General features: G+C 50.5%; 1 protein-coding gene across 1 annotated transcript; it reads right to left on the reverse strand.

Annotated features, from left to right (window-relative positions):
* Positions 1–3,431: 3,431 nt before the first annotated feature.
* On the reverse strand, positions 3,432–5,417 carry B0H65DRAFT_439842 (uncharacterized protein; the record flags this gene model as incomplete). The annotated part of the gene is made up of 6 exons (XM_062825450.1): positions 3,432–4,439; positions 4,503–4,539; positions 4,607–4,843; positions 4,895–5,236; positions 5,296–5,328; positions 5,383–5,417. The coding sequence occupies 6 exons, from the start codon at positions 5,415–5,417 to the stop codon at positions 3,432–3,434; spliced, it is 1,692 nt and encodes a 563-aa protein (XP_062684159.1).
* Positions 5,418–12,117: the final 6,700 nt, after the last annotated feature.

A 12,117-nucleotide genomic window follows, 5' to 3' on the forward strand; every position in this document is an offset into this window, starting at 1 on the left:
GATGACGATGTCTGCTGCCGGCGCCGCGTAGTGTAGTGCAGCACTGCACTACAGCTGGCGACGCAGACTTTTGGTGGAGTTTGGTTGGGTTTTTGCATGCTTGTCAACTGCAAACTACAACTATCTTGCAGATGGGCCGCGCCGGTGATGAGCGCTCCATGCATTCATTGCGTTGGTTTTTTTTCTATATGTTCTATAGCCTGCACGGCTTCTTATACCCCCTATACATATACCTATACCTATATCCCTCCCTCTACATGGCTTCAGCGAGCGAGCCTGAGGGGGGGTTTTCTTATTTGTTAATCACTATTCACTTTTTGAGAATCATCTTTCTCTCCTCTGTTTCGATTATCGTGATACCAAATTCTCTCATCCCTCGAGGAATTCTGCATTGTCTTCTGGAATATACCAAATGGAGTTTCTGGTCAGAGGCAAGGGTTGGGTACATCCAAGTTTAGTCTAGATAGAGACCACTACATCTGGTCAAGTAAGGGTTTATTGATCAGGGTTGCTGCGCAGGTGTAGTTGTAATAGTCTAGTCTACCGGTTCAAACACTCGAATGACATACACCTCACTCAGGTCAGAGGTATCTTCAAACTTCAAACCGACATTCAATCTCCACTTGAATTTTGTCTAAAAGACCTACCTACCTCCTTAGGTTTCTTTTTGCTCCCCCGTTAGGTTGTTCTGCGCTCGTTTTCACCTCCCCGGAACCTCCCCATATCTCCATACCTCTAAACTCTAGAATAGTCTCGTTCCCTCCTTCCGAGCCAGAGAAAGAAAGAAGCCTTTGACCATGTGACCCGACGGCAAAGGATTTTTCACACTCCTCAGTCTTCTTCCGCTTGTCCCTGTCATTAATCGGGAAGGAAGGAAGGAATGAAGGAAGGAAGAAACAACACCTACCTTACCTACGTACTACCGTACCTTCCACTTCGCTCACTCTTCTTCGAGCTTCCTCCCGTCCATTTTGTCATCTTTGCTTGGGTGCCGTGGGTGGCTCTTTCCTTGGATGGCAGGTAGGTGTGTTTCATCTCACATCACATCACGCACACGCACGCTCTTTCCCACTTCCACTTCCACTTCCAGTTCTAGACTAGACAAATGAGTTTATCGCGCCTTCCTTCCTTCGCCGCCAACGGCCGGCCTAACGGTTGAGATATGTTCCTTTCGAACCAACCAACCAACTAACCCTTCCACTCTCGGGCTCTCCATACCTCTAGTGAAGATATCTGACCGGCCGGTCTAATCAACACACACGCTCGTTATTCCAGAATCTCGATTTCTCAGCGGTTACAAACATCCGGAGATATATATATATAGACTAGCATGAATAAAACCAGGTTAACTAACGTCCATCCAGCATGAGGTGAGGAGGACCTTTCCACCGTTCGAACGTACCTTCCTGCGTTCCTGCCGCCTTCCCCACGTAGACATCGGACGACAAGAACCCTTCCCGCCCGAGTGCCCCATACCTAGAGGTACCTGCCGCAGGCAACCATATAAGGTCCCTTATCTGACCCCTTTACCACAACGGGTGGCCCTGTGGTCTTATGGCGCAGTGGTTCTTCCCGTTGATGAAAAACATTGCCGGGTGCGCGGGTACTCGAGGTACAGTTTTCGTATAGTCGCAGCTGGAGCATTATAAAGGCGTGCGAATCGTAGAACCACGGCGCCTTCAACCTAGACTTCAACCTAGATGCTCGGTTATTTTTGGAAGTTAGGGCACAAGTGTTAAATATTGACTGCATACACTACCAATATTCCTACATTACATATCAATCCAAACACGTTTCCCCAACTCATATATCTAACTATATAAGGATGGACTCTGCCGTCCATTCCTTCCTTTCTTTTCTTCTCTTCTTTAACCAATTCAAGCATTCTCAACCTCACTCATCTACCGTCGTGTTATTGTGCACTCAGTAGATCTCAACAACAAGAACAAGTATGTCAAACACCAAGGTAGAACAAATAACCAGTTCCATGTACAACTAAGCTATTATATGATTATGGTTAAGTATTAACAGACCCTGTGAGATCCTGTTCAACCATCTTGTCCTAATCGTCCCTCGCCTTCTTCTCCTGCAACGCCAGCGGGAAGAAATGTTAATATAGTCCAAACCTTATAACATGTAGTCCACCTTGAATCGATCAAGGCCACCAAACCGAAAAAAGACCATATTAACACCCAGCACATTAACAGGGACCAGCTCAGCTCACATGTACACCGCGCAAGAAAATGTTCCAGACCAGCAACAGATCCTGTCTCTTTCTTTCGCCTGATCACTTCAAGATACTACATATCCTTCTTCCCCATCGGCAAGATTCATCATCCATTGTCTGTCCACCTATCATCCTCCCTCCTCTTTGCAGATCCTCCCATATCCACAAAACAGTATTATTATCGACCGAGTTGAGGTGCAATAACAACCTCACTCAAGGGATTCGTCAAACCAAAACAAACGCCGCCCAATGCAACCTGTAGACACCGTTGGCCTGATCAACGGTGCTAAGGATTCAAAAACCAAATACCAAAAATCCAACGCTTTTTTTCCAGAGAGCCCAAGGTCAGACGCATCAATGTCCTGCCTTGTCTCTCAAAACAACTTCAAGTCCCTGTCCAGAGAGGACCAAAAAACATTATCAACAACAGTCGCTATGCAGTTGGGTATCATGACCATCCAGTGATGTCCGTAAGGAGTGTGTGTCTAAAGCTCGCCGAGTATGTCGTCGAGATGCAAGTGTCGCAAAAAGGAGTGTCTATGAGTTGGGTATAAATGCGATTCGTCGATCCATATAAAAGGAGTGTCTATAGTTCGTCATGGGATCCAGCCGTTGGGTATATATAAAGGAGTGTCTATGCGTCATTGAAAGGAGTGTCGTTAAGGAGCGTCGTGTGCTGTCAAGTGCAGCGTCGTTGCAGTCGTTAAAGGAGTGTGAGATGCATCATGATGCGTTGAAATGCTGCAAAAATATCGTCGTGTGATCGTAAAGGAACGTGGTATGCAATCGCGTCTGTGTCGAAAAGAAAGAAAATGCTGGAAAGAGATGAACACCGGATGCCCGATTCAGTTCGATGTGATGTGCTAAGGCCTTTCGTCCTTTATGTAAGGCCTTTCGTCCTTTACATTCTCATCGTCCAGGTAATTCGAAGGTATGGAGGATATCGAGATGCTGTGGCCATGGCTCGAGGGTGGTGTGAACACCATCGATGGGGTTGGCGACTCTGGGAGCGGAAGCCTGGTGGAGTATTGTCCGGAACCCAGGAACGAAGGGGCGAGGCTGTGTGGGGGGCCGGGCCAAAGTACGGTAAAGTCGTCCGGAGGCGGGTAGGTGGGCGTTGAGCTTAGCATTGTGGGAGTCCTGATGGCCATGTTAATTAAACCTTTGCAGAGCCGGACAGCGGCCGGTGTGACGATCAAAGATCCTAGACCGTCCACACGGATTGGATTGGATGGACGAACCCGACACCATAAGGGCTGTGACCGCCCATCGTGGGTGTAGTAGCGGAGAAGCCCATGTCATACGAGGGGTATTCGTCCGGATCGCTGTAGGTGATGGAAGCCGCGTCGTTATAGTCACCGAAGGTGCTCGTGGTGGGACTGTATGCTGCATAGGACGGGCTCGGGATGCTCAGGTATTGTGGTTGGCCAAAAGGTGCCGCGATCGGGAGCGATTCCGGGATGACGGACAACTCCTCGGTACTGTAGCTGAAAGCCGGCCTCTCTCCGTATGGCAGGTACTCGGACGACGACGCCGCGGACAAGGGCATTGGTGAACCTTCGTTTGCGTAGAAGTTCTCGAACACTGGGAAAGACGGGGTACGGATCGGTTGATTCCACCCCATGCGAGACCGGAATTCGGAGACTGTGTCAATAGGGAAGTTCATCAATGCAAGAGGGGTTGCCAAATCACCCTCGAGTTGGCCAGAAATGTTCATGGAATGCAGGCGACGCGCAATCTCCTCAACCGGGCCAATTGTCAAACTTCCAAAGTAAGCGGCGCCGATCTCAGGGAAGAGGCGCTCCATGACCAGAGCAACTGTGTAGTAATGAGCAATGATGACCAAGGCACTGGGCGAACCATGGGTCTGTTGCAGGTACATGACGGGGAGCCAGAACAGCCACGTGCGCAGGGGTCTCAAACGCTCAAACTGTTGGGCTACCGACAAGGTAGGGCTAACCTTGCGAGCACCCTTCAGGAAGCTGATGAGCTGGGCAACGGACTTGGTGTCCTCCCTGTTGTGCTTGAGGTGAGACTCAACCTTCTGGAGCTGCTGCAGAGTCCTCTGAAAGGCGTCAAGGTCTTCCTTGCGCGGCTGGCTGGGCTTGTGATCAGGGGCAGGAGACGGGGGAGCGGTTGGAAACGTGCTGCTTTCGGCAATGAAATCACCGAACTGAGACTCGTGCTTCCAGGGGTCCATAGCCTCAATGACCTATTATTTCCACGTCAGCATTCGCGCCTCTTTGTAACAGCGTACGCTCGCAGTCAAACGTACCGATGAGGTTCCCTGCATGAGCTGGGTCCAGCTTCGCCTGTAGAAGCATTTTGAGTTAGCCCCTCCTTGTCTGTGTAGCCGGAAGGCTGCAGTATATTGCTTACCAATCTGTGGCTTGCCACGACAGAACAAGAGATGCGGCAAGGATGGCGTCAGAAGTGTCCTTCGAGAAGGTCCCAATGGCTTCCTGGAGACCCTTCAAGGCAATACCCCGATGCTCATAAGCCATGTTTCCGACCAATGGACAATCGGTCAAGTATGCAATGTGCATGGCAGAGAAAGCCAACAGCGAATGCAAGACATAGTTATGGGTAGCACCAATCTTGATGATTCTAGAAAACCTGTTAGCGCCCAGCCCAAGCCAGTGTTGACGTGTCAAGTGGTAATCTTACGTCGGGATCTGCCGAGTCCACAAAGTGAAGCCGTTGGCATCAATTTCCATCATCTGATTGCTGATCGAGGCAACGTGGTGGATCAGGCGCAACTCGTCTGTGCTGAGATACTGAGGCGCCGGAGTCGGGTAAATGTTAAGGTTCGGGAACGGGAAGAGACCAGTGCGCTGCCACTGTTCAATGACAGCCTCGATCTCGGGCGTCCACATGAGATCCGGCTTGTCAGGAGAAGTAGACCGGTCCTCAGCGACAGGAATGTCATTGTATGGACAACGGATCTTGTGCTTGGTGCAATTGCGGCACTGGGGAAAGCTTTCATCACAACGAATGTGGCGGCGCTTGCTGTATGATTGTTAGAAAGCAGTTCTGCATACAACTTGTCACGGGTTGAGTAAGCTTACCATGTCTCGCATCCCTTTCGGGACTTGGTGTGACTAGAACAAATGTCAGTAAAAGACAACCTGAAGTGAGTGCACAAAGAAGCTTACCTGCGCCTAGGAGGACCACCGCCGGGACCAGCCATTGTGACAGTAAGATAGTTGAAAAGTATTAGCGAGAGAACTATAGCAGGGTTAGCACATATCTCCATAAATGCAAAACATACGGAGAAACGAGGCACTGACAAGAAGCAGAGACACAATGGACCCTGGTGACGTCGAAGTAGCGAACGTGATGGGTTGATGCGAGGACAGGAAGCGTAGGCTGTGCCTTATACCGATGACAGGTACTGAGACTGCAACGTTGCCTTCCTGAAAGGTCGATCTAGAGCGAGCGTGGTTCGGAGTAGTTGTTAAACGTGAACAACCTGATAGTCAGGTGCTTTGAGCGTTGACTACCTGGAGGAGCAAGTCGGTGTTGGTGCTGAGTAACCGGTTGCTTGTGCCGAAGTCGTTCACAGTTGCGTCGTCTTGATAACCTCAATATCCAAGATCTTCCCTAAAATCCAGATCCAAATCTCCTCCTTTCCTTCACCGTGGTAGCGATCGTGGGTTGTGATAGTTTTGCTTATTGCGTGTTTCCAAATGAAACCGGAAATCCAAAGCGAATGCGGGCGTCGGTTTGTGGCTGATTTGAGTTTTCAAACAAGCGAGTAGGTCTTAGTAGGTGTATGGCAACATCTACTTTGGTGATTTTGATTATTGTCTCCTTTTTTTCTGTTTTCCGTGGATATCCAACGAGGGTGGTTGGTTAAGCGAGAGTCAGATGAATGGGGGTGTTGTGATACGGATCTCCTGCGCTCTTGTTCGATTCCAGATGAGTTGTTGTTGTTGAAGCCGGAGCGTGGACTGGAGCGAGTGAGTTGAGCTGATGAGACAGAGTTGAAGTCTTTTCGTTCTTTTCCAAGTGGTGAAGGCTTCAGTGTTGTTTCGCAGGGTTGAGTTGAGTAGGCGTAGCGAGGGGGGGGGGAGTTTCCTTCCTTCCAAATCTTTCCGTCTCTCCAAACCACCAAGAAAAATGAAACAAGCGAATGACAGGAGTCGACGAGGACTTCCTAGAGGTGCTAAAAGCGAATGTGGGAGGCGGAACGACAGCGGAGGACTGAGAATCAGACCTGAGGTTGATGATGTACAGTTGGTGAGATTAGGTCGAAAAGGAGAGGGGGCACAATGTGTCTGGGAGAAGCCCAAGTGTTAAATAGCGCCAGTGCGGACTGGGTCTTGGTGGGCTTGGGTGCAGACGGGCGGGCGTGACGGGCGTGACGGGGGACTGCTGGGTAGCACTTGCGCACTTGGCCCTGTCTGCGGACTGGTGCAGTTTCCGCGCACCTTCCATGTTCTCTTTGGGGTTGGGCAGAGCCGCCTGATCATTGGCTTACACGCCGGGGGGCCCTGTCACTGCCACCATCAACACTCCTTCCCACTGTGTGCTCCAATGCTCCAGTTGCTCCAGTGCTCTTTCCGTGTATCCATGGATTGTTCCCCCATCTGCCACAACACCAAACCTGTGCCGTCATTGGCTGCGAGTCCGGGCACCGTCTGAGCAGAGGAGGGGACGGGACTCCGAAAGAAGAGAACCCCCAAAAATGTATCCACACTGTTGCTCGCTTGCCCTGCACACCCACCACAATGCGACCTGAATGGGCACTGCATCGCTGCAACCACTGCACCGACTCTGCACAATCCACTCGCTGCTGCAGGCAATGAGATGGACGGGAGGTGCATGAGGTGCCCGCTGCATGGACATCATGATCGAGGGCGAGCGCTGGTGAGGTATCGGTACCGCGGTAGACGACGGTGCCGATGAGCATCATCATCAACAACAACAACAACAAAGTGGAAATCAAAGAGCCACTGCTAGGAGCTACAACCTTACGCTACTATAGTACTTGGTACACGTAGGGCACAAGCACACTGTTCGACAAGGTAGATGGATGGATTGATGGGTTGGATGGGTGGATGCGTGTAACCGTTCGATTCTCTGTCTCTGTCTGTCACTAGCGAGTCCTCCACTCTGCACTCTGCAGTTGTCAGTGGTCGATGTCGGCCTGATATCCAAATTCATCGACGACCCATCCAACGGCCCATCCGGCAGGTAAGCAACTGGCATCCACTTACACAGTAAGCACAGGGCGCAGCAGCAGACATGACAGCAACATCAAGCATGAAGCAACAACGACAGCTTCTGGTAACCTGCCCCATCCGGTTAGCTGTACATACTATGTATGTATGTATGTAGACTTCTTCGGTTTTGGGGTCCGTCATCCTGACTCCCGACTCTCCCAAAGATATGGAACGGACGCTTCCATCTTGCTGGCATTGAGGATGAGTGATGAGTGATCGGCCACGGTTCAACTTGCTGACAGACAGAGAGACAGACGGCGAGAGCAAAGAAGAAAAAATGAAAAAGAGGCAGTTGCGACAAATTACCCCCGATTGGAAGCTACCTACTCCACCCAAAGGCTACCTTACCTTACATTTAACACTACACACGGAATAAAGGGCACAGCCGGGCGGAAACGTGTGAAGGACCATGGAAGCGAACAGTGCGGAACTGCCATGATCATCCATCCAGTTTCTTGGGAACAAGGGTGATGAGGGTTGGAATGACGGAACAGGATCTCCTCCGGTTTTTTCTGTGTCCCCTTTCCACTCTTTGGATATCAGAGATGGAGGAGGCTTGTTCCTGTTATTGCGATACCATTGCGGAGACGGAGACACGGGCAGGCGGGCGGATAAACCGATTGAGGTTGTGTTCGATTCCAAACCGCCTGTGTGGAGCCAAGGTCTAAGTCACCTCCGGCAACCCAGATTAGTAGGGTTAGTTCCAGGGGTATAGGGGGCCGGTGAGAGGCCCCCGCGTATGAATGTGAATTTGGCGCTCGGAAAGAAGTTGTTTTGAGCTTTCGTTGATGTCGTTTGAGATGAAGACTTTCTGGTGATGGTTGTCGTGACTTTGGCCGCGCAGACTTGATGCCAAGCTCCGCCAAGCTTGGGGTCTTGGCTCGAGCTTGGCTGTTAGTTTGTATGGCCCCACACAGGCGGTTTGGAATGGGACACAGTCGGTTTATCCGGGTCGCACGGCAGAGCGAAAGAAAAAAAAAGAAGTGGAAGCAAAGCAGGCGTTCGAAGCGAAGCGAAGCGGAACAACGAACGGGCCATCTACCTGCAAAGGGCAAAAGAGGTGAAAGAGCCGACACCGATCGTTGTGAATGGAGCTCTCTCTCTTCTCCATCCATCCCCGGTACCCAACCAACTGAGGAGGAGACTGGAGAGGGCAGGACCTCGCTCCCCCCAGGCCACTGTTGTCGCACCATGTCATCGTCCCTGCACGTGCGTGTGTGGTGGTGTTGGTGTTCCTTGTACTGAAATGGCGAAGTACTTGGGGGCTTCTGGGCGCCAAGCTTTCTTTGCCCCCTCTTTACTGTCTAAAGAGGGGGCGCCAAAAAGTTGGGACAGTATTTTAATCTGGGACACATCAAAATCTTGGCATATCCTATAGTAAAATGTTAATAGGCAAGACAGCGCAATACAAAACCACCACATAGCATTTTTCTAAAATTCTACCAAAATTTGAAGGCAGAGTTCTTACATAGAAATGCCATTTTAGAAGCTTTGAGAAAATCATCTAAGAAAATGAATGGATGGCAGGGTCCGAATGCATTTTATTCACCAAACGTCATCGCTTTTAGTGTGCATTAAACTGTTGACGACTGCAGTAAGAACGCTTGCATTAGGATTTTCTCCCCAACGCCTCGATCAAAATTGATGCAACTTTGAGGGTGTCTTTTTGAATACTCCTTTTTGCTTCCTGAATTTTTTCCGAATTTTGAAAAATAGTTTCATGGTTAAATAGTTCATCGCGAGGCTTCACTAACAATTTTCTGTGGTGAACGCTCTGTTTTCAGATTGTCCCAGAATAAAATACTGTCCCAACTTTTGGGCGCCCCCTCTTTAGACAGTAAAGAGGGGGCAAAGAAAGCTTGGCGCCCAGAAGCCCCCAAGTACTGTTGTAGCACTGTTAGTTAGGTAGCAGTAGTAAAAAGGGGACTACCTCTAGTTTACACTAGTAGAGGTAGGTAACGTAACGTGATCGACGGCCGAGGGACACAGTAAGGGTACTCTACTCTACTTTACCATTACCTCAACTCTTTGAGGAAATGACAACGTGATACCATTTTTGTTGCACTCCAGTGTGATGACATGAGGCTCATCCTTTGAACTATTGTCTAGGCTCGGAACCCTAGGCTCTCACTGTCAAACTTGTCGACCTCGAGGCATGCGGTGCGCACAGAAATAAACATCTGGGAACATCCTCGGCCTCATCTTGAATGCTTAGGCCTGCGGTTCGTTTCCGCTGTTGTCAGGTTTTGTTTCACGTCCTGTCTTCGCGAGGCCCCTGTTCCTTGGAGTTTACAGAACCATGATGAGAGCCTCAAGTTGCTCCGCTAGCTGGTCCGTAATTGAGGGCTCTTTCTGTCTTTATCAACAACACATCACCTCCGTCCTTTCGCCAAGTCCGATTCGTCGCCAAGGCCTTGGCTCATGTTGAAGTTTGTCAAAGTGTTCTGTGAGCGTGTGTGCTGTCAGGTGGTGGGTTTTCTCCGAGCTTCTAGCGCCTGTGGGGTGCAGCACACACATTGACAGCGGTAGGTAAACGGATCATACCCATACTGTGTGAAAAGATTACTACCGTCATCCTTCATCTCCAACGGCGGCGGCTTTGCTCGTCAATCTCGACTTTGTGTACAATGGCCACAGAGCGCTTCTCGTTCGACCAAGAGCGCTTGTTTCTACTGGCCGAGCATCTCTCAGGGTAGCTGACTCTGATCTATTCTGGGCCCTTTTGTTCAGGCCGCGGCACAATAGCAGATCCGGCAAGAGCTTGCCGAGGTTAGCTCAGGTCTGTCATGATCATCACTCAGCTACGGAACTCAAGTGGGAGCCAAGAGCCTACTACTCCACCTTTTTTTCGGGCGGTCCTTCTTTTTGTTCTGTCGCCTTGTCCTGCGCGCCCGAGCGCTCGAGGTTGTCATCCATATCGAGTTAGTTGTAAGTTTACCTTTGAGCAAGCTGATTACGGCATAGTCTGTGCATGGTTGGTTGGGTCTTGGTCCTCTCCCGCGGATATTGAGTGATAACAGGGAGTGCAGGTAACCATTACGTACCTATTCCGACAACGGCTGGCCGAGGGTTGGGCCATTCCATCACCAAGGACCCTGCCTTCCTGTTCATCCCAAGCGGGAGAAGAAGAGGAGGCTGGTTTAAGCTCATCTGGGGATAGCCGCCCCTATAAGGTTCCTGGAAGAACATGTTACCTATTGCTCCGTGCCCCTGGGCCAATCAGAGCACCCCTTGTACCGGAAACACAAATGAGGCGGAGCATGGTCCGTTCCAACCTCCAATGTTCCGTGGGTGGGCAGCCGACTACCTGTCTACCTACCTCTCCAGTATCGAGGGATAGACTTTTGGAGGGTACAAAGCGAAAAGGGAGATTGTCACGGATATGGACGTGGACGGGCACTGACCGTTTGGGATCTGGCCTGCATGACGCACGAACTTGACACTGACACTAACATCTCACGGCCCTGGTTGTCTCGTTGCCAGTCGGTTGGGGGCTTTGTGGTTATCATTTGAGGAAAGTCCGTCTTCCCCCGCCTGCGGTGCGCCAAAGTATAAATCCAGCGTTACTGTGGACCACTCTGGTTAAAATTGCAACCGGGCGCAGTAGCGGTGTTGGAACTAACGACAGTCCTTCAATTTCTTCAGTGGTCTTTATGTCCAGGAAGGGCCAGAAACAACTGCCTGTTTAGTTGTCGTTGTGAGGGGAAGCTTGGGTGCTTGACGAGGTCTTTGATGGTCGCGATATCATCCTGCAGATGAGGGGGTTTGGTCAGTTCACTTGGGAAGATAACAGGCCAATGGGGAGTGGTGGAAGTTCAACTCGAGCCAAGCCAATACAAAGAGTCCCTTCGACGTCGACGTGTCTGTGTGACGGTGGTAGAGTGTGCCATACTCTGCGGCAGTCTCAGGCCATCTTCATCCGGGCCACCTTCCATTTTCCTCGACAGTCGACAGGGACTCGAGAAAGCGCTCGAATGGTTTGCGCCGACGGATGTGCGTGCCCATTGAATGCCATGGAGTCACTGCGAGCAAAGAGGCAGAGATGTTACGCGAAGCCCACGTCAGGTTCCTGAGAAGAAAAATGATCTACCATCAAACTCAATGATCATCCGAGAAGAATCTCCAGCTGAGACTCGACATGGTCGGGTCCCGGGTTGAGTTTGCTCCGAATGATCCCTTCCTCAGATCTTGATGTCTTCGAAGGCACCTTCCAGTTTTCGATCTGTTGAAATAATTTGGACGATAAGTAGCGGGGCAGCTTGATGTCATCATGGCGCCGGGATCATCAACGAGGCGAACGGATGACTGTAGAGTTCCTTCCCTTTGTAGTATGAACTTCCTGACGCGCACGGAAGGAATCGCCAGGGCACCCCTTTCCCCTCTCCCGAGCTACCGGCCCTACCGGCACACAGACGCGCGCACAAATCCAAACGCAGAATTCCAATGAGGTGTCAGGGACAAATTCTTTCCATCCACAAAGAAGTTGGGGGTTTCTACCAGACCTGCCAGTGAAAACCCTTCTCGTCAGATGCCCATTTTTTTTTCACGCAAGACAAGACCAGCTACTGTCCACCCACTTGTCCACTTGCCGAGGATCAAAGTTGCCGATTATATGCGAGCGCGAGCACCGACGTTTCTGGGATGCTAGTAAATAGTAAGTCT

This window comes from Neurospora tetraspora (genome assembly GCF_033439725.1).
Source record: "Neurospora tetraspora strain CBS 560.94 chromosome Unknown B0H65scaffold_2, whole genome shotgun sequence".
Lineage (NCBI taxonomy): Eukaryota > Fungi > Ascomycota > Sordariomycetes > Sordariales > Sordariaceae > Neurospora > Neurospora tetraspora.